The following is a 22,129-nucleotide window of genomic DNA, read 5'->3' on the forward strand; positions in this document are numbered from 1 at the left end:
CTTGCCGAGGCTGCTTGCTACAGATCGGATGCATAACATCTCCTCAGGAGAGGAGTGACTCGTCTCGACTTCTTCGGCAATGTTCCGCCCGGATCTTACCTCAGGAGAAAAGAAGTGATCTCAATCTCCGTTTCGACCATTGTCGTTGCATACAGCAGTGCGAGGGCATACTCTCGTCCTCCTTACTCCTTTAGGGTGTTAAAGACGCGTAAGGGTCCAAATTGTACGCCCCCAGTCGTCATGTGAATGGAAGGACGAAGAAAAATTTAAGTCGAGCGCAATCGGCCTTCACAAACTACCAAGAGTGACTGTGTTAAAGAGTCGTTTGCACGGTCTACTCAAAGATGTACCAGGAGCTACCCATATGGCACCACGGTCACTTTCAATATGGTTGGCAAGCACTCCCAAGGAGGGTTACTGTCACTCAGGAGACGATCGTCAACATCTGAGAAATCTTCCTATCCTGCAGTTTTATAAAACACAATGCGCATGTCTGAATTAAACCTGTCGTTGATATGGGATGATGGTAACTCATATTAATGGAATAAACAAATTTCGTTTCCAGCTTCAAAATAATCCCGACGATATCGTACCAGGAGTACATCATCGCTGGCGGCGCCGCGCTCGGGTTCTTCCTGTCGTTCTACGTCGCGTTCGTGGTGGTCGTGCTGTGCCAGCGGTACCGCCGCCCGCCCGCCGACGGTGAGCCCCCCCCCCCGCTGTCAGGTGACCACTAACTAGTGCGCAGTGTGTATTAACGTGCCGTTCGCCCGCAGAGCGGCTGCTGCCCCCCTCCCCGCCCGACCGCGGCGACGGGCGGCGCCGGCGCGCCGTCAACGACACGAGCGGCAGCTCCAACCGGCGCAGAGGTACGCACGCACTCTCCGCTCACTCACCCACTCACCCACTACGTATGCTACCAGAGTACAAGAAAAGCTTAATGTCTCCCAATGTGGTCCCAATTTTAAAATACACCGACACTTGTACTGCAGCTCTATTACGATGCGTTAAACCTACGTTATATATGTATATATTGTCCCCTTCGTTCATCACCATTCATTAGGGTCGTTTAAAGACTACCTCTTGTTGCAACGTACGTAACAATCGCTCTGGTGGTAAGTGGCCATCACCGCCCTATTGACATTGGTGCCGTAAAAATATTAACAATCAACCACCAGACAGTCTTGGGAACTGGCAGAAATCTTGACACTGTGAATACTGAGCGCAAATAAGTAAATAAATAGTGACACTTACCACCAACAGGTGACAGTAACATACAGAAAGGAAACTCAAATTCTGCTAGATGGCGCTAGTTGACTTGATTACATTGTTTTTTAATTAACTACACAGACGGCAGCTCGTCGTCAGACACCGACACGGACCTGTCGACCGTCGACGACGGCACCACCGACCGGGACTCGTGCCTGCAGGGCAAGCTGTGCGTCGCGAACTTGTCCAGGCGAGTATATATAAACAGGCAGACAAAATAAACTTAGTATCTTTTTCTTCAACCAATTTTCTTTCGTTTGGTATTTATTGACGTTATCAATAAAAAAATAATAATATTCGAAACATGAAAATTCTTGTATGTTTTTTTACTTGTTTTTTTTTGTTCAGCCACAGTGTAAAGACAAATAAACAGCTTTGACATTGAATTGACATAACATCATTGGTCTATAGTATCTTATGGATTCCTAAAAAAAGACTACTAACCGTCCCGGTGCCCCCCCCCCAGGTGCCGGCCCCGCGTGCTGTCGGCTCGCTCCAAGATGTACCAGTGGAACGTGCTGACGGTGGCCGTGTTCTACACGCTGCCGGTCGTGCAGCTCGTCGTCACCTACCAGCGGGTGGGTCTCGCGCCGACTCCTACCAGTGAGCTCCGGGGTCAAACCTCGGTGCTTCAAAATATGTTTGTGGGTTGTTCTGTCGAGTAATTGGACCGAGTCGTGAGAAAAGCTATGTTTTGAAATGTCTTTAAAATAATTCTTTTATTTTTTTATAACGTATGTATAGGTAGGCGGACTGTCTAACGGGCCACTTGATGGTGTAACTTTGTCCCATCCGTCTAAATAAGTACCACCCACACATCACACTTTCTACCACCAAACAACATAGTATTGTTGTGTTCTGGTTGGATGGGTGAGTGAACCAGTGCGCACATCTTAGTACACACGGTAGCATTTGCATCGGCGATGGAAGGGGTCACCATTTACCATTTAGTGGATTTTGGCTCATTTCTCCCCTTATAAAATAAAATATTGTAATAATAAGTAAGCTTTGTTATAATAAGCTCACGACTAAATCGTAGTTATCTCTTGAGTGACCGTAAGCTGCAGATGATATGTTAATGTCGTTAACTTGAACGTGACCTTGCATCTTATCACGTGTATCATGACGTCACTATCGCGGTGTCGTGGAGATTACGTGTATATAACACTATATTGAGAATATTAAGGAATGTTTCTGTCGGCCGCAGTTGCTCAACCAGTCGGGCAACCAGGACCTGTGCTATTTCAACTTCCTGTGCGCCCACCCGCTGCTGGCGCTGTCCGACTTCAACCACGTGTACTCCAACTTGGGCTACGTGCTGCTCGGCGCGCTGTTCGTGGCGCAGGTGTGGCGCCGGCAGCGCGCGCACGAGCAACGCACGCAGCAGCAGGTGGGTGGGTGATGGGAGGGGGGCGGCTCGCTTTTTCCGCAGCAGATCATTATATGACAGTAGGGGCAACTACTACGAGGCGTTGAGCAAAACTTACAGTACAGATGTTGATAGTTTTGGGAACGCATTTTTGTAGTGTAGTTCAAACTGAGTACATTAGCGACGTAAAGTGACGTCCGTACGTACCTGTGTCCCGTAGAAAGAGCTCGGCATCCCGCAACACTTCGGGCTGCTGTACGCGATGGGCATCGCGCTGGTCAGCGAGGGGCTGCTGTCGGCTGCCTACCACGTGTGCCCCAACAGCATGAACTTCCAGTTCGGTGAGTGACGCTGTTTCTAATTATTCAAATTTCAATACTTGTAATATTCAATCGATGATCATATATTGATTTATTTATTATAAACGTCGCTTGCGCTTACAATAAATAATATACGCGATCGTGTGTGTCCGTTAGACACGTCGTTCATGTACGTGACCTCAGTGCTGTGCATGGTGCGGCTGTACCAGGCGAGGCACGCCGACGTGAACGCGCGCGCACACGCCACCTTCGGCGTGCTCGCTCTCATCATATTCATTGGTGAGCCTTTGCTGAAACTCTATATGTAAATACACTCAATAAGTTGAATTAAAATGCTATATAAAAGTTTGATAAGGCCAAAATACCCTCAGGTCCTTCGAGCCGGATTATCGCGAATTGCGGAATTTTTAAATAATAAAATAGTTAAATAGTTATTTAATTGTGTTTAATTATGAATTGAGAATTTTTTAATTCTGTGACGTTTAAGTATATATTTTTTTTTTATTTCGGAGGTTTCCCACCTTTTGAATATTACCGTTACAACATATAACGTAATGGTCATGATACAGGGCTGGTCGGCGTGTTGAACGCTAACTTCTACTTCTGGGTCGCGTTCACGGGCCTGCACCTCGTCACGTGCCTCGTGATGACGTTCCAGATATACTACCTCGGCAGGTTTAGACTCGGTAAGGCTGGCAACGAGTGAGGGCCGCTGCCCCGACCGCCCCGTACTAACCCCCCCCCCCCCCCCCGCAGACGGCGCGCTGCTGTCCCGCGCGGCGCGCTCGCTGTCGGCGCGGCCGCTGGCGGCGGTGACGCCCGCGCGCGCCGGCCGCTGCGTGCTGCTGCTGCTCGCCAACCTCGCCAACTGGGCGCTCGCCGCCTACGGGTACGAGCCGACCGACCCCCCCCCCCCCACACACACACTCGCCGGCTGACGCGTCTGTCCGTGCAGGTTGTCGCAGCACAGCCGCGACTTCGCGTCGCACTTGCTGCTGGTCCTCATGAGCAACCTGTTCCTGTACACGTTGTTCTACATCGTGATGAAGCTGCTGCATCGGGAGACCATCGCCTGGTATAGGTGAGTTGAGTAAATATGAGCTGCAGAATTTTATTAACGAGCCTCCATCCCTTAAAATAAACTATTACCCTTTCGAAGATCAAAGCTTGGTCTGACGCTCCGTCTCGCGTGTTACAGCTGGGTGTTCATCGCGCTGACGTACACGGTGTGGTTCGGCTCCAGCTACTTCTACCTGGACCTGAACACCAACTGGGCGCTCAGCCCGGCGCAGTCGCGGCAGAGCAACCGCGTGTGCTCGCTGCTGCAGCTCTACGACTCGCACGACGCCTGGCACTTCCTGTCCGCCACCGCCATGTTCTTCTCCTTCAACATGTACCTCACCGTCGACGACAACCTGCGCGACGTGCCACGCACTGACATCATGGTCTTCTAGGCGTTCCTGACAAACCGACCCGTCGGCGCATCCTCCACTTGGAGAAATATCACAAACATCAGGCTCGCATGGACTGAATCCGTGACTAAATAAATTGAATGTTTTGAACCGACCGAATCGATATAGTAGATAAGTTTTTTTTAATATAGAATAGGAAGGCGGACGACCATATGGGCCACCTGATGGTAAGTGGTCACCAACGCCCATAGACATTGGCATTGCAAGAAATGTTAACCATCGCTTACATCACCAATGCGCCACCAACCTCGGGAACTAAGATGTTCTGTCCCTTGCGCCTGTAATTACACTGGCTCACTCACCCTTCAAACCGGAACACAACAATACCAAGTACTACTGTTTTGCGGTAGAATATCTGATGAGCGGGTGGTACCTACCCAGACCCAGTATTTTCTATTTATCATATTTGTGCCGAGTGTAGTGCCGCCGCAATGCTTATACAATGTTGTAGCTAATACGCGCTGATAACACAAAAGTTGCCAATTTTCCTTTAGTACATCTTTCGAACAACGTCAGCAATAAACACCGGAATACATGATATGTAGCTTTTGAAATTATCTTTGTTACAATTAAATTAATAAAACATTGCCGAGTCGGCATTACACGTGGATTTTGACCGGAGGCTGTTCAAGTTCGGAAAAGTATCACAAAGAGTTACATGTGCTTAAGTCCGGAGAGCACTCACGGCTGTTACGTTAGTATTTACGGACGGTGGAGCTTTGTGCGGAAGTGTTCGTTGTTGGAGTGAGATGCACAAACAGACCGTCACTGCGGAGCGACAGAGATAGCGGTATATCTGAGATGTTTTCATAGTCATCTAATCCTCTATACATTCATATCGATAACATATAGCTCTCTCCAACGGCAGAAGTAAAGATTAAACAACCGTTGACCGTCGACTGCTGTGTCCCGAGTGGACGCGTTAAAGAATCACCTACAAAGCCTATTAGCATTTCGCATTGAATGTTTAAATCCAAGGTTTGTTTATCTTTATTCTCCATTTGGATATAATTAAGTGTATTAATTTATACGATAATTGCTCGTGCAAACGTCCTATGTATCTTTATTTTCTTATTTACGAATGGAATTTATGTAGAAGTATATATCTGTATTAACATACTTCTAAGTTACCATGACAACGCAGAGATAATAGACATGAATTAGATTGTTTAAATGAGACCGGATCACTTTTTCATTCAATTTTGAATGAATCGAATGAAAAATTTCCGTACTCGCCATTTGCTAGTTCGTTCTCGTGTCGTGTAATATGATTTTTCTGTAAACATATTGAATTAGAAATCAATTATAAAAATAAATATATGATCTGTGCTATTACTCGAGTTAAAGTATATTATATATGTATATAAAGGTCATGTGAACATATATGACGGAGGATGAGCCTCAGCTTCATCAGTATGGTCCATAGTTTCTAACTTCTAAGTTGCGGGCGTCGATGGATAATGTTGGAGCAACGAAACGCATTAGATAATGAACACGTTTATAATGTTCAATCACTCAGCACTATAACTAGGAACGCGCGTCGGTTTCAATATTCGACCGCACTGGCCGGCTGCTGCACAAGAAGCGTCGTGTGCGCCGCTCAGCCGGTGAATCATTGACTCCGTCGAGCGCCGACAGAGGGCGCTAGCGTTCCAATGATGAAACGATTGCGACATATATATATGTTTACATTGTAGTAAGTAATTAATGTTAAAGATTATTCATATAAGTTGAAAACTCATGTGATATTTGTTGAGTAAAATCTGAATTTTGATTTATTCATTCGATAGAGTATGTGTCTTTGAAGGTAATTAATAATTATGTATATTTTGTTGTTAAAATAATTAAAAATAAAATAATATTATACACTTCATTGTATTTCCCCTATGGAATGGTTTTGACCGAGTGAAGCAAGAATGATTTGAATGAACATATTGAATAATCAGTCAATTAGATTTAATGCTATTTTACACCAAAGAATTTTGGAGCTTGTCTCGATAAAACGACTTCGCACTGCTTGTAAATATATATTTTAAAGATTTATATTCAAATATTTTAACTATTGTCTACATTTGAATAATTATGAGTTTATCGACGGGCCCGTTGGCGTGGTTGGTAGATACCTTTCACGCCGAAGGTTGTGGTCTCACCCAGGACAGACATTTGTGTCCATGAACATGTCTGTTCGTCCTGAGTCTGGGTGTAATTATGTATATAAGTGTGTATTTACAAAAGAAAAGTGGTGTATGTAGTATATCAGTTGTCTGGTTTCCATAGTACGAGCTCTGCTTAGATTGGGATCAGATGACCGTGTGTGAATAATGTCTCAGGATATTAATTAATTTATTACAAAACCAACAACTGATCTAAATTTCAATTGCAATAATAGTAATATTCGTAGTGTAAGAAAAGATAAAGCTTGTAGTAAAAGCATTCTTGCTGTTATGTATATCCAAATATATTTACAAGTAGAACCAGTATTGCCTTCACAAATAAATAACTAAATAAATATAAAAATGAATTTTCAACTCCTTTAGATATTATATTTAATGTTCCAATTAGTTGTATCGATGCTGTGTAATGATCTCTCTAAGACAGATTTAATGTATTATATGAATTTATATACTATAGTTTTTATTTTTTATTTTAAAAATTTCTTGTAAATAAATAGCTTTCGTATGAAGTTTTGTTTTTATTCAATCATTTTCAAGTTGCTTACATATGTCATCACTCGACACGTGTTATTATAAAGGATATTTATTGAAAACTAGCGGCTTCGTCCCCGTCAGAATCGATTACAAAACGCAAATTATAATAAGTGTGGCAGAAGAGCACTCTACTCCGTAAAATCAGGAAATTGACGTATTTAGCACACCGCTATCTATGAGAGTTAGGGAATAGAGAGTGCACCTGTGTTTGCGCACACACTCGTGAACTATAATATCTCCTGCGTAGTTGGCTAATCTCCCTTGAGATTGGCCGCCGTGGCCGTAATCGGACTGGAGAACATTGTTATTATCTATGGGCTAATGGCCGCAATATATGTTATATTGCGGCCATTAGCCCATAGATAATAACGTACGTGAAAATACGTACGTGAACAATACATTTTATGTATCTTTCTATATAGACTCAAACGATTTTGATGGAATAAAGACTTAACGGTGCCTTGAATATTTCTTACAATAATTCGGTTATTTCAATTTGTAATTTTTGAGCGTTTCAAAGATTATCCCGGACAAACAAACAAAAAAAATGTTTTCGTTTTACTAACAAGCAAATAACCATTTAAAGTTATCAATTTTATTTATTTTTATAGATTTATAGATATTAAATTTAGTGTCTTTTGATGTAAAAATATTTGGTGTAATTGTTTTATTAATGACATACATTTACAATATTGTGTGTATATTGCCCTAAGCTCTTACTTATTTTGATTAATGTCAATAATATTAATGGCATAGAATTGCAATAGGCCGACGATACTTGCTCATTCTACTTAGGAAACACATTACACACTACAATATATACAAGTGTAACCTGATCTAGACACTGTTCCTAACTTCAACACAATCTTTTGAATATTTAACATCTCAAAAAATTGTTACGTTATTTTTAAGGCTAAAAACAATATATAAAACGACACAAGCCATTAATGGCGTTACGCTGCAAGGAAAAAGTTATTAAACTTATTTTTCGATGCCCATATTTAACACCTACGTACAGGTTATATAGACAATAAAATTATGAATATTAAACAACTATATATGTATATACATTTCTGCCGCTCCTTGATCCTAACAGCAGCGTTGTTAAAAAAAAAAAAGACGCGCGCTAATTTCAAACCGTTGGCGCCATTTTGTTAGTAAACAGAAATGAAAACTAAATAATTAATTATGACGCGGCTTGTGATTTGTTAAATGTGTTCAATTGTGTTTTGGATTTTTAAGAATAACTGAGTGAGTTATTTACATTATTTTTTATGAATTTTTCAAAATAAGTTTCACTTATGGATGCTAAACATATACAACTATATATACCGACCAAAAATTCCTCGCCATACTTATAACTTGACATTCTCTTTTGAAAACGTGAATTTGCAGTTCTTATTATATACTAAACTTTCTCGATAATGCATTATATTTTTTATACAAGGAGCTATTCTCATTATATACTTAATTTTACCGATGAATATCGAGCTCGCTTACACGCAGCCTTGAGGCGGATTCTCAATACTTCAATCTTACGAATGATATCGAGATGAGATCCTAGCCTATTATTAGTGCTCTTTATATTTTTGACTTATAGTGTACTATCTTGCATTCTAGTCTATATCATCTGTCTGGACATAATAATGGAATAATATCCTGGGATATCTTGGGACTTTATTCACACGGCCATCTGATCCCAAACTAAGCAGAGCTCGCACCATGGAAACCAGACATCTGATACACTACATATACTAATTTTCTTTTATAAATACATACTTATATAGATAATTACACCCAGACTCGGGACAATCGGAAATCGAGCCCACAACCTTCGGCGTGAAAGGCAAGTACCAACCACGCCAACCGGGCCGTCAATTACGGAATACTTCTTGAATGTCAGATGACATATAGTGTAAACTATATCTTCGCGTTAAATTACAATTTTACTTGTGTCTCTGACACGTATTAATATATAATAAATCGAAAACGGAAGACATGTTGACGAGATATAAGAGAAATAAAAAAACTTTAATGATTTCAATAATACGTTTTATTGTGTATATTCAATTTCGTTCGCTACTCTAGGTTACAAGCCGGTAGAATTTGTCTTTAAACATCATATAATAAATTACACTTTATAAATACAGCAAAGCTCCGAGGAGTCGCTTAAAGCTCAGTTTGTATAATTGCAACACGTGACTGCATTCGGTTTGAACGAAACACTAACTGGTCGTCGAACTTCACACATTGAACCGAGTCGACTATTGAATACAGCAGCGAACAGACAGCGACGCGCGGCTCGTGGTCCCAAATTGTTCAATCACTCCCGAATGCAGTCCGACGACCGTTCGTTGCTCGTTACGACTTTATAATTTACAAATACCCTTACGTTACATGTCTATGAGAAACGGATACAATGTAGAATCGTAAAAGATCTTATATTTAGAAATATAATGAGAATGACCAACGCGACATTATCTTGCGAATGTTAATTAAAATGTTCACCGTATCAGGTGGACAGCGGTCGGACTTTAAGCCCGATGTTTTAAGCTATCTTTTTGCACAGCTTTGTGTAACATATAAAATTATGTTATAAAATATCATAACAATCATAATTGTATAACAAACACCAGTAATCTCATCCCCGATCTTTGAGAACTTGCATACATATATATTAATCATTTGGTCAGACACATTATTTTTCCATACATACACATAACAATTTACAAAATGCAAGAAATTTTACATACATTTGGCAGATTTACAGTCTGTTATATTTAAAAAGAGATTTATTTGAATGGCTGAAAAGAAATTCTTACTCGTTCTATTTAATACTTACATAATCTTTAAGCTGATTTATTATAAAAGACTAAAATATATTGTTATCTCTTTCTGAGGTGTGCGGTTAAAAGAGACAGCTGGAGTTTAGTTTTATCAAATTAGTTTGAAGTTGTGTGAACCGAATCAGCACTATTTATAAAAAAAATACATTCCCATCAATAACGACATCAATATACCACGTTTAGAAATTATTACTATGATATTAATTATTGGCAGACATCTTTAAATTACAGATAATAAATGTATATTTGAATGTTGTGATAAAAAATAATCGAAACGAGTTTCTTTTAAGCCATTAAGTAAATTCTTGAATATATTACAAAACGTCAAAAGCTTTTATATAAGAATATTGAAACATTTCGGGTAAACTATTAGAGAAGGAAAAAATGCGATTTACAATAATTAATCAATTCATTTTATTGTCTTAAATTTATTATTTCATAAAATTTTTCATTACCAATCGATTTGGTTTCTAGCAAGAGAAGTCATCGCTACATAGTAGTATGTATTATCAAGAATTAAATTTCAAATATATGATTCTTATCTTAATAATATTAATTTGTTCATTTGTAACTATTATTGAACTTAACGAATATTCTTAATAATAATCGCATCGTAGTTTAACATTCAACGTTAGTTTATATGAAAATTGTTCCTTGTAAAACAATAAATGCAATCTTTATTATGGCAACACGGCGTTTCATTTTTTTTATATTAATTGAGTGTTGCTATATGAGATAACGAACATATAGAATGTTTATCTAATATTTTCATCATCAAGAATATTTTACACTTAATAGGAAATATTTGTTTTTTTTTTTTTTTTAGCAGACAAAGTAATTTACTTAAGACGTTGACTATTGTTTTATAGCATTTATATAACGCGGTATATTATCCCGGCGCGTCCACCCTCGCGGTCCTCGTTAGCATTCCAGGGACGTAAAATAAAAGAGATTCCAATGTTCACAACACATTACACAACTATTCATAGAATAAAAGCATAACCATTAATAATACTAGAGACGTGATGTTTCGTTATCGACTTCAACGAAAAAATACTGCATTAGTGCGACAAGGACAGAGCTATTTGGGGAAATGTGAGGAATCGTCTGTGCGTTTCTCGCTCATTACTAACTTATCCTCTTTGTTTGTTGCGTAATATTTAAAATTTATCTAAATTTAATAATTGTGTGAAAATTCGTTTCTGGCCGATTCTATATATTAATAAAACATGTCTCACGGTCGGTAAAGAGCGAAAAACTTTAATATAATTACCGTTTGAATATTTGAGTTTCGAATATGTTTAAATGTTATCTATTATTCTATCTACATACTGATTGGACTTTTTAAGTTCACCAAAACAATAGAGCTAGGGTCTCACATTGTACTCATTATTTTCTTTAATACAAAGAATAGAATAACGATAATCGCCGAAATAAAATAAAATAATGCAGTATTTTTTCAAGTCAAATATTAAAACTACAGTTTAAAAAATAAATAATAATAACAAACAACGATCCCTATGTTTCGGAGTTTATTTCACGAGAAACATAATAATATCCAGTATGGCCGTTCGCGATTATAAAGCACTCGCGGAAGTCATTACACAGCTTGTGTTTGCTACTTTTGTGTTACAAAATCATATCTGCGATTTAGCGGGGAATTACCGTTAGCGTTCTCATCACCGCTCCACACCGACATCATTTGTACGGGAGTCAGTTATTTTTAACATTCCTGTAGACGTTTATTTATCATGTCCACGTATTTTCAGTTATTTCGTTCTTCGTTATATAGTTTAGAATTAATTAATAAAACTTAGGCAATTGTAACAATATAATCTCCGTTAAGACATGCACACACACACACACAACCGTCATTAACAAACAGAGCCGTGACTCTAGTTTACTATCGGCGCAATGTTCTCACAATATATAAATAACGACAAAACGTTGAACAATCAAATTTGTTTAACTGTGTGCGGTGTCGTGGCGGACATTCGCTGACAAATTCCGCTAATTCAATTATACGTAAATAATTAATCTTAGCCAACATTAAACACATTATACATTTTCAAAAAGCCTTTCAATAAAAACAATTTCAAATAACTTAAGTAACAACGGTCTCACTCGCAACAGGATAATTGTTATTTTCGCAACGTTATAGCGGTGTACGTTACACGTTGTAACGGCGCGAGCGTCAACCGTTGCTCTGTGATTTCTGCTCGAAAATGGCGGCCATGTCGCGAATGTTGTACGAAGGTGAAATCTTTTCTCTCCTGCGAATTTAGTTTAATTGTAGTGAATACATTTGTATTAACATTATAGTTAAGCATTTACTTATTTTGTTTTATAATTTTAAAATACCAATAATGTTTTTATTAAAGTCCGATCATTGAACTGCAGTTGTCGATATCAAATGACTACAAAATATATTTGATATACACGTTGTCCTTTTTATTGTATTCGGTAGGCAGATTGGCCACCTGATGGTAAGTGGTCATTGGCTACATAAGAATTTTAAACCACTCCGAACATCGCCACTGAGCCACCGACCTTTGGAATTGAGACGATATGTCTCTTGTGCTTGTAGTTACACTGACTCACTTGCCCTTCAAGGCGGAACACGACAATATTATATATTGCTGTTGTCCGTACAATATCCGATGAGTGTACCACAAAGCCACACCACAAAGTTAAAGGTTCGCTGGACCTTTAGCTGGATACCTAATCAAGTACTTGTAATTAGAAGACTTAGATCTAAGCGATTCAAGTGTCACTTTAAATCTAAACATAGATATCGCAGGAATCCACCCCACAATACTACCAGCTTCGAAAGTAGTCCCCGATTCTCCTTGTAAAAACATTTTGGACATTTACTTATAATATGTGTAAGAAAGTTAGTAAAGCAATTGTTTAAATGAATTTTTATTAAAAAAAAAACGAATAATTAGAATTCGATTCGCGGTATGAAATCTTATATTATGTTATTAAGAAAATACAACAGGTATTAGAATTAATGAAGCACAAATGAAAACCTACCTCTCGTCACGGCTTCGCTCGCTAGCGTCGCCGTTCCGAGGCAGCTCCTCGCTGGGGCTCACGGGGGACGGTATCGTGTCCAGGTTGTTGGCGCTCCTGGCGAGGGAGAAGCGCATCCTCTGGCCGAGGTCGACGGTGTTCCTCCGTTCGAACTTCGGCAGATCTTCTTTTAATCTTTCGCAGTCATTCTTATCGTCTTTTTTAAGTTTGATGCGCGTCAACTGCTCCGGGTTACTTCTGAACGATTGGGAGCTGTATTTCTCCCGGAGGAAATTTCTCCTCTCCTCCTTGTACTTCTCAATCCTTTCCCGACTTAATTTCTTCTCCGTGTCGAAGCCGATTATATTTTTCAAGTCTGTTGGCTTTTTGACGTCAAATCTTTGTATCAGCGACAACTTGTTTTCGCTAGTGGGCGTGATACTCTCTACCTTCGTCTCCGACTCTTCCATGTTCAGATTCAAGTCTGGGAAGTATTTCGATTGTCGTTTGCCGTCTTTGACCTCCATGCTCCTTCGCCTGTCCTTGTCGCTGCCGAACTCTTTGATGAATGCGTTCTCGTCCAGCGATCTCGCATTGGAATTTTTCGTTAATTTGTAAGTTTTCGGTGAAATGGGCGGAGGATTTTTTGTCTCCTTCTTCCTCGTCTCTCGTTTGTCGTCTTTTCGCTCTAACGTAGGATACTTCACGTCAGTTTTAAATTTATCGAACGTGAAGGGCCCCTTTTGTTCCGTTGGACTTTCAAACCTTATCGCCAGTTCTCTGACATTTAAATTCTTTGTTGCGATTCTGGGCTTTATGACATTACCGTTTTCTCCTTCCAAAGATCCATTTTCGCTCGTGTCTACGCTACTTATTTCTACTTTATCACAGATTTTAAGAGTATCAACATTTATATTTTCGTACTCGCGCCGTCTCGTTTCCGCGAACGCTACATTTTCATATTCCGTCTCTTTCTCGGGCGTCTCTAGTATCATAGCGTTAACTTCCTCTATACTTTTCTTGAAGAATTTAACTTGACTGTACACGTCTACGCCGTCGTCTACGTCGGGTTCCGTCGGAGTTTCGAGAATGATCAGGTCGCGGTCGAAGTCGTCCGGCTGGCACGCCTCCTGCGTCGGCAGACTGGCGTCCGTCTGCGGGACGCTGGCCTCCTCGACAATAGATAGATTTTTCTCTAAATCTATATCCTCGTACACCGAATCCCTCTCGTTGGTCGGAGTCTCATTGTTTCCTATCGGTTCGTAATCAGGAGTTTTAGTCTTGACCGGAGACCTGAACGTTATGCTAATAGTTGACTTTATCGGACTCTTCAAAGGGCTCCCGGGCGAGCTCTTCGACGTGCTCGACGAGAGATTAATATAATTGGGTCTGGAGAAGTTATAGCACTCATACAGCTCATCTTGTTTGTAGCTCACGTTGGAGTAGCTCGACGAGCTCTCGTGAGATGACGTCATGACCCTCATGACGTCACCCTCCTTCTTGTGGGAGTGCTGCTCCGAGTTGGACGACGTCGATACAGCCGACAGCCTGTTCAGGTTCTGGTAGCTGATGTCGGTCGAGTGCAGCGGGCTGGGCTCGAGGCTGTCGTGCAGGTTGTGCTCGGAGTAGTCGCGCGACACTGTCTTCATGTTCTCGTAGTCCGTGGCTTTCAACTCGCACTTGAGACACTTCTCTCCGTCGCAGGTGTTACAATCGCTGCTCTTGATTGTTATCGTGTGCTTGTTCTCGCTGAGCTCCGAGTCGCTCTCCAGCGGGTCGTAGACGGGCGTGGCCGGCGTCACGGGCGTGGAGTGCACGGTGCTGGTGGTCAAGTTGCTCACGGACGAGTTCTCGGCCGGCCAGTCGATCTTGATCAGCGTCGAGTGGCCGTCCTTGCCGTGCCACGTCAGCCGCGACGGCGGCTTGTCCGGATCGCTCAGAACCGGATTGTGCAAGCCGCTGTATCGAGACGTGTTCTTTTGTTTCCTCGGCGAGTTACGATCTCTGCAAGTTATCGATTAGTTTGTGAAACTTAGTAATGATTTTAGTTCGGGCGTTGTTTAGTGTTAGTGATGACTTTACCTCGTGTGTTTTGTTTGGTGATTGTAAAGTGTATTTGATTATCCTGGAAAAGAATCGTTACCTGTTTATGCTGATTGCGTTTTAAAATTCAAAATTAACAGCTTAAAAAATATGTCAAATTGTTTTCAGCTGAGAACATTGTTAAATAATGCTTCAAAAAAAAAGTTAAATTATCTTTAAGGACACGTACATATATTTGATCTCGACGTATTACATACCTAAACAAAATCCATTCGAATTTTATAATTCCGTTCTCTCAACTAAATTGTCAAAACTAATCTGTTGTTTTTATATATCACAGGTATTATTAAAGTTAGAATTTCTGCTTAACACATTTAAAATATTTTTTTAACTTATCGGACTATAATTTTTAATAATGTCCTCCAGACCGATTTCGGCCACGGCGGCCAATCTCAAGAGAGATTAGCCAACTGCGTAGAACATATTATAGTGCACAAAGTGTGTGCGCGAACACAGGTGCACCCTCTATTCCCTAACTCTCATAATCCGATGAAAAGGCAATCCGACACAACCGGAAAGAGTTCAGGCGCAGGACCAACGGCTTTATGTGCTTTCCGAGGCACGGGAGTGTACCCACTTCCAACTTCCAAACTCCGAGCTGCTACTGAGAATTTTCTGACAGAAAACCCAATAACTTTTTATTGGCCCGACCTGGGAATTGAACTCAGGACCTCCAAGGTCTGCGGCCGTACATCAAGCTACTAGACCAACGAGGCAGACAATTTTTAATTATATTTAAAGTAAATATTTGAATGTACGCGATGCGAACGTGTGCGGTGTAGTAAGTGAGTTTATATAAGTATATAAAACAATGAGTGTACATAGACAAGTTACTGACTTCCACATACTGCTCAATGAACACGAGTTATTGACCGTTAAGAGATAATTAGAAAACATTTAATATTATATTTAATTTCGACTCTTATGACCAATTTCACTGTGTATACGTTTGCACTAAACATTCAGACATTCCAAAATATTTTTGTACAAGTATTTCTTTAATTATGTACATTAAATTTAGCAATAACGACGTACCCTCGTCTAGAGAGTGGACTCGCCTTCGACAATAATAAGATTATATGTTTTGAATTAGTAAGGACATCGAGCCACGGAAACACTCATAGCGCGCACAGCAAGTAACGTGTTTATATGTACGTGTGATATTTTTGTGCTCACCTGAGCTTAACGCTCGTCAGCGAAGCTTGGAAGTCCGACGTCGACGACAGCGGACTGTCGCGGTCTTTGCATATTCTGAAATCGAATAAAACACGTTTCACTTAATTTCCTCGTGAAAGTAAAACTATTTGCAGTCGTTTCTCTCGGCGTAGGTCGAGTGTCGAGTGGTACCTCTTGGCGGGCTGGCCGTCGGTCGCGGTGTCGGCGTCCCCGTCGATGTACCCGAGCTGCGCCACCTGCGCCTCCAGCCTCGCCAGCGCGGCTCGCTTCCTGCAACACGACACGCGTACACTGCCGGCCCGACACCCGCCGCGCTACCCGTGTGAGTGTGTGTGTGTGTGTGTGTGTGTAGGGGTGGGGGGAGGAGCTCACCTCTCTGCGGTGTCGTAGTCGTTCCGGCGCGGCGAGGCGACGGCGCTGGCGGGGATGGACTCCGGCGGACTCGAGCACAGCGAGTCGTCCTGTGGGCGGCACGTCGTCGAGTATGAACATGTCGATTGCTCGAAGTAGGAGAGGGGTCGTTGCCGGCGTACCTGCGCGTGGTGCGCGAGGTGTCCGGCGGCGTCGTCCTCCTCGCTGAACATGTTCCGGTCGCGCTCCTGCGGCGACAGGCGCAGCCGCATGCCGGCCAGCTCCGCCTGCCACGGCTCGAAGTACGAGTCGCACGACGCCGACCTGCGACAGGCGCGCCGTCACTACGGGCCACACGTTGCCACCGTGTGGCACAATGGGACACACTATGTCAAGATACTTTTTATCTACAAGAACTATCGGTAATCAATACTGTAGAGGGAGTGCTGAAGGTTCAGTTGGAGAGTACGGACGAAAAATCACCGGGCGGCCGCGGTCACTCACCGCGTGTGGTGCTTGAGCGGCGCGGCGGCGGCGGCGAGCGGCGGCAGCGCGTCCGGCTCCGACGTCAGCGACTCGCACGACTTGGCGGGCCGCAGCGCGCCCGGGCACGCCGGCGCCTGCTGCGGACAGGCGACAGTCAGGCACGGGGGGGCGGGGGGGGGGGGGGGGGGGCAGACGGTCGGAGGGGGGGCGGGGTGACGTCACGTACCGGCGCGGGCGGCGCGGGCGGCGCGCTGGGCGGGCGCTTGCTGCGGCTGAACAGGCCGCGCCAGCCCGACGGGGAGCGCTTCAGTGCGCGCTTGGAGCCTGCGACGCCACGCCACGTTAGAAATTGCACATGTCCAGTTGAACAAATATACTTCGGCTGTGGGTCACATCTTACACGTGACCCATGCTATGTTACATGTATGTATATTAGTCGACACAGTAAGAATAAAAAAACTCACCCGGCACCGGTAGATCGAGTATCGTGTGGTACTGCGGCAGGTTGTTCGGGCCCGACCCGACCTTGAGAGCGACAATGTTGAATAAACAAAAAAATATATTCGAATAAAATAAATAGATGAACGGTAGCAACGCGCTCTGTTGTGGCAGAGTACTTGATAGTGTTTGGGGTTACCCGGTAGTATTGGTACCGTAAAAAAAAAGATGAGATGGCCCAGTGGTTAGAACGCGTGAATCTTAACCGACGATCGCGGGTTCAAACCCGGGCAAGCACCACGCAATTTTCATGTGCTTAATTTGTGATTATAATTCATCTCGTGCTTGACGGTGAAGGAAAACATCGTGAGGAAACCTGCATGTGTCTAATTTCATTGAAATTATGCCACACGTGAATTCTACCAACCCGCATTGAAGCAGCGTGGTGGAAAAAGCTCCAACCCTTCTCCTCAAAGGGAGAGGAGGTCTTGGCCCAGCAGTGGGACATTAACAGGCCGGTACTGGTACTACACTGTTTATCCATATCCATGTTTTAATTTGCATTTGTATTTAATATTGTTATGTTTTTTCATTATTCTTAGGACAAATGGTCGTATTAGATAGGGAGTCGCCATGGCCTTCGGTATAAAGAGCACGAAGAAAATCTTAGCGGAAATTGTATCGAATAATAGTTATGAACAAACGACTTCAAAGAGCATTTTGCGGCTGGCTAGTGCGTGTAGCGGGCGCCGCCTCACCTCGATGTACTTGGGCGGCGCGTGGGCGGCGGGGCGCAGCGCGGGGGCGGCGGGGCGCCCGCGCCGCCGCGCCTCCTCCAGGCTGCGCGGACAGTACACATATGTTAAAGAGCCGGGACTCGACGCCCCACTTTTAAAAGTAAAAAAAATGAACCGACAAGAAAGTCGGCAGTTACTTTGTTAAATACTGTTATGTTATCACCGAATATCTAGTATATAATCAAGTGCATCCGAGTTACGTAATATATATTGGAGTAACTTTCTATTGGAGCTACGTAAATAGTCGGCTTCAGTTATTTTTTGTTACGCATGCGCGAACGTCTCGCGTCAACTTCAGACCGGCAAAGTTAAATTACACGAGTCACGTGTCGTGTAAGTTGACGCTACGATGTGTCTAGTTTGTCGTCGTATCTGAACTAAATTACCTCAACAACTTCGTGGGAGGGTTGAGAGGCAGGCTCTTCGGTCGCCTGCCCGTTTCGTTGAGACATCTCAACTCGACGTGAGAATCGTAACAATCCTGAAAATTTACATGAAATAAGCGATTAGTGATGGATGTCACGTGACATGTGTGGCACTGCACTGCAGACGTTAAAGAGGCCCTCCTTCTTGTACAGGTAGGAGGGCCTTCATGTAATGGGTCGTGTCATGTGTAGCCGGTCGCAACGGGAGGCGGAGGCGATAAATAAACAACCTCGACCTCGAACTAACACGTCATCGGTCGAGGTACTGCGGTATTTAGTACGGATTCATAAAAGTGCCGTTTCGAACATCGACGTGGACGACGAGGTACATAGACCAGAAGCGCCCACCTGCTCGAGGGAGCCGGGCCCCGAGTCGGCGCCCTGCTCCTGCGCGAACAGCTCCTCGGCGTAGCAGATGAGGAACTCGGTGACGACGGCCTGCACGGCCACGCCCTGCAGCGCGTGCGCGGGCTCGGGCGAGCGCAGCAGGTTGGGCGCCCACACGATGGCCATGTTGCGCGCCGTCATGCCGGTGGACGCGCTCAGCAGCGACACGCGGCGCAGGTGGCGCATGAGGTAGGCCAGCGTGCGGTAGTGCGGCGGCGGCAGCTTCACCACGGCGTCGCGCACGGCGCGCAGGCGCAGCTCGTCGGGCGCCTGCACGGCGCGCACGAAGGCGTCGTACAGCTGGTACGTGCACAGCGGGTTGGGCAGCTCGCGGAAGTACATCTTGAGCAGCGAGGCCAGCGCGTGCGGGTCGCGCTGCAGCGCCGGCGCCAGGTCCACGCGCGCGCCGGCGTCGAAGGCGGCGCGCAGGCGCTGCGTGAGCGCCGCGCCGCCCGACAGGCGGTACACGCCGTCCACGGCGCCGCGCCGCTCGATGCCGCGCGCGCACGCCACCAGCACCTGCGGGACTGCGCCGAACGTTGGAGGCGGCGCCGGCCGGGCGGCGCCCGCCCTCCGCGAGGGGCGGCGTCCGGCTCACCGTCGTGTCCGCAGTTCAGCAGGTGCTCGCCGAGGTCGCACCCGAACACCCTCTCGCGCAGGATGCCCTGCCGCTTGAGACTCCGCCGCGACGGCCTCGACAGGATGAAGCTGCGGAACAGCGAGATCAGCTTGCCGTGCTTCCTGAGGACCGGCTTGATCGGGGCGACGGCCACCGACCTGGAAATCACGAATTGAGAGCGGGTGAGTGATCGACCTCGCCGACCGCGGACCGCCCGGTGGGCGGGGCGCCGAGCGCGCCGGCCGCGTAGTTACCCGACGATGGGCGGCGGCTGCGTCATGTTTCGCGGCACCTTGTCCCCGATGACGGCGACGCAGTGGTGGGGGAAGAAGCCCACCCGGAAGCCGCGCTTGCCGCGCCACCACGTGGACTCCTGCGGACCTGCGGACGGCGACTCTCGTTAGCTGGGGGCGCTCCAGCGGCGGGGCTCCTCCTGTGGGAGTGGTCTTTACCTGGCATGTCGATTATTGATATCATGTCGCCGACCTCGAAGCTGATCTCGTCCCGTGCCTGCGACCGAGAGACGCTTTGATTACATACAACCCTGACAAGGGAGTGGCTCCAGATACCGTTCGATGGTAACTCACTACGACGGTAACTGAGCGCACTACTCGGGAGTGGAAAATTATCAAATCGATAAAATGCAGTGTTTATATGATGAGTTACCTGCGAGACGTATTTCCGGACGGAGTAGGCGGCGGCCACGGCCGGCGTGTTTATGGAGCTCGAGTCCTCGTTGGACACGAGCAGCTTGTGACCTGCGCACGAACAATCACTTACTATTGACGGAGACGCTTACTATTGACAGTGAAACTTATATATATTTTTGATAATGTTTAATAGCAACCTTACATACACCTTCATTATTAAATGCAATCATGATAAAGAGTAACAACTGAGTTCTTGCTGGTTCTTCTCGTTAGAATCTACATTCGGAATAAAATCTGCATTCATTTTACAACAAGAACACACTCCTATTGACCGAAATGAGAGCGACCAGTGTCACGTACCCTTGTTATCCATTTGTAACCAGTTCAGGGCCGGCCCGCAGTTGATGGAGTCGTCCGCGATGATGGACAGGTGGTGCACGTAGTCCGAGATGAGCTGCTTGTACTCCGCCTCGTCCTGCAGCAGCTCCGGGGTCATGGCGTCCTTCAGGTTCGGCAGACCGGAAACTTTGCGATCGTATATACATCTGTAATACGAATGCTAAATGGTAGTTAAAGACCACACTTTTACTTTAAGACGTATATTAGTAGTAGTAGAAGTAAAGTTCGTAATGTGGCAGTATTTATTGCGGTGCCTCAGATAGCACGTAAAGCTATTGGTCCTGCTCCTGAACTGTTTCCGGTCGTGTCAGATTTTTCGTCTCATCGGGTTAGGCGAGTGAGGATACTTTGTTTGCTCGCGCACTTGACCTCTGTAATATACCCTGAGCAGGTGGGTAGGAAGGGTCAGGAGGACATCAATGTTAAATTCTTAATGAATGATATTTTACGGACGCGGCGGGTTTTCCCGATACAAGTGCTCGTAGAGTGAGGGGAGTGCAGACTCACCGATGCAGCATGTCGTCGAGCTGCAGGAAGTGGTCCCTATTGCGGGTGAGCGTCCACTCGCGCACGTCGCTCGCCTCCGTCCAGCTGGCCGACAGCACGCGCGACTCCGACGTCGGCGAGTCGTTCACGTGCGAGCGCACCTTCAAGCACACCCAGCCTGCACGAGCGGACACGGTGAGGTCGGTTGACACGCGAGTGTCGAGGGGGGGGGGGGGGGGTCGAGTGCGTACCTTCGTCGGGCGCGTCTGCGGGCGCGTCGGCCGCCACGAGCGCCACGCGCAGGCCGCCCAGCCGCACGCGCTCGTAGTGGAAGTGCGCGCACTCCTCCAGCTTGGGGAAGCGGCACGGGGGGGGCGGCGACTGCAGGAGAACGTTTCATTCATATTCGCACACATCGTGTCCCTGCGCACTACTCGCATCCCTGTCTCTGCCCTGAGATGACCCCGCGGCTACGACGACGATAGTTCATGTGTGAACACTCGGAGAAGGAGATAAACTATGAGAGCGTTACCACTCGGACAAACGCGCTGTGTGTGTATAAATTATTTTTGTTTAACGCCAAAACATAAACAAATCAATTTAATGACATACTTAATATAGCTGAATTTATCAATTCAAACAAAATTTTACGATTCTAATTAAAATGTTTTTGGCTGTCCCTACTCACAGTTATAAATATAATCATTTATAAAGTCACGTCTACACATGAAGACATCTAATTTGTTTTGTAATTTTAGCTTCTGTAAGTGTGAAAATTTCCAAGAAATTAATTATTTTCAAATATACAACTTT

General features: G+C 44.6%; 3 protein-coding genes across 6 annotated transcripts in view; 2 read left to right on the forward strand and 1 right to left on the reverse strand.

Moving 5' to 3' along the window:
* The window catches only part of LOC126778948 (SID1 transmembrane family member 1), a 34,124-nt gene extending 27,106 nt beyond the window's left edge, over window positions 1–7,018 (forward strand). Inside the window, exons 18-28 of the mRNA XM_050502702.1 lie at window positions 566–702; window positions 777–869; window positions 1,351–1,459; window positions 1,736–1,847; window positions 2,477–2,659; window positions 2,859–2,979; window positions 3,115–3,237; window positions 3,528–3,644; window positions 3,715–3,847; window positions 3,914–4,039; window positions 4,157–7,018. Coding sequence (XP_050358659.1) covers window positions 566–702; window positions 777–869; window positions 1,351–1,459; window positions 1,736–1,847; window positions 2,477–2,659; window positions 2,859–2,979; window positions 3,115–3,237; window positions 3,528–3,644; window positions 3,715–3,847; window positions 3,914–4,039; window positions 4,157–4,412 — 1,510 coding nt within the window. The 3' untranslated portion in view covers window positions 4,413–7,018. The remainder of the gene's footprint in view (window positions 1–565; window positions 703–776; window positions 870–1,350; window positions 1,460–1,735; window positions 1,848–2,476; window positions 2,660–2,858; window positions 2,980–3,114; window positions 3,238–3,527; window positions 3,645–3,714; window positions 3,848–3,913; window positions 4,040–4,156) is intronic.
* Window positions 1–22,129, forward strand: part of LOC126778940 (enhancer of rudimentary homolog) — a 238,256-nt gene that overhangs the window by 147,619 nt on the left and 68,508 nt on the right. The gene's annotated exons all lie outside the window — the stretch shown is intronic.
* LOC126778780 (GTPase-activating protein CdGAPr) overlaps window positions 9,169–22,129 on the reverse strand; it is a 65,717-nt gene continuing 52,756 nt past the window's right edge. For 3 of the 4 annotated variants that reach the window (XM_050502423.1, XM_050502421.1, XM_050502422.1), the window contains 19 exons: window positions 21,568–21,697; window positions 21,338–21,494; window positions 20,792–20,976; window positions 20,448–20,539; window positions 20,234–20,291; window positions 20,036–20,162; window positions 19,761–19,939; window positions 19,124–19,689; window positions 18,737–18,831; window positions 18,312–18,393; window positions 17,580–17,640; window positions 17,342–17,439; window positions 17,134–17,252; window positions 16,812–16,953; window positions 16,651–16,739; window positions 16,450–16,548; window positions 16,279–16,353; window positions 13,021–15,003; window positions 9,169–12,257 (listed from right to left, as the gene is read on the reverse strand). In XM_050502423.1, coding sequence (XP_050358380.1) covers window positions 12,179–12,257; window positions 13,021–15,003; window positions 16,279–16,353; window positions 16,450–16,548; window positions 16,651–16,739; window positions 16,812–16,953; window positions 17,134–17,252; window positions 17,342–17,439; window positions 17,580–17,640; window positions 18,312–18,393; window positions 18,737–18,831; window positions 19,124–19,689; window positions 19,761–19,939; window positions 20,036–20,162; window positions 20,234–20,291; window positions 20,448–20,539; window positions 20,792–20,976; window positions 21,338–21,494; window positions 21,568–21,697 — 4,416 coding nt within the window. In that variant the 3' untranslated portion in view covers window positions 9,169–12,178. The remainder of the gene's footprint in view (window positions 12,258–13,020; window positions 15,004–16,278; window positions 16,354–16,449; window positions 16,549–16,650; window positions 16,740–16,811; window positions 16,954–17,133; window positions 17,253–17,341; window positions 17,440–17,579; window positions 17,641–18,311; window positions 18,394–18,736; window positions 18,832–19,123; window positions 19,690–19,760; window positions 19,940–20,035; window positions 20,163–20,233; window positions 20,292–20,447; window positions 20,540–20,791; window positions 20,977–21,337; window positions 21,495–21,567; window positions 21,698–22,129) is intronic. The other variant, XM_050502424.1, reaches the window with a different exon arrangement.

This window comes from Nymphalis io, chromosome 27, assembly GCF_905147045.1.
Source record: "Nymphalis io chromosome 27, ilAglIoxx1.1, whole genome shotgun sequence".
NCBI classification, from domain to species: Eukaryota; Metazoa; Arthropoda; class Insecta; order Lepidoptera; family Nymphalidae; genus Nymphalis; species Nymphalis io.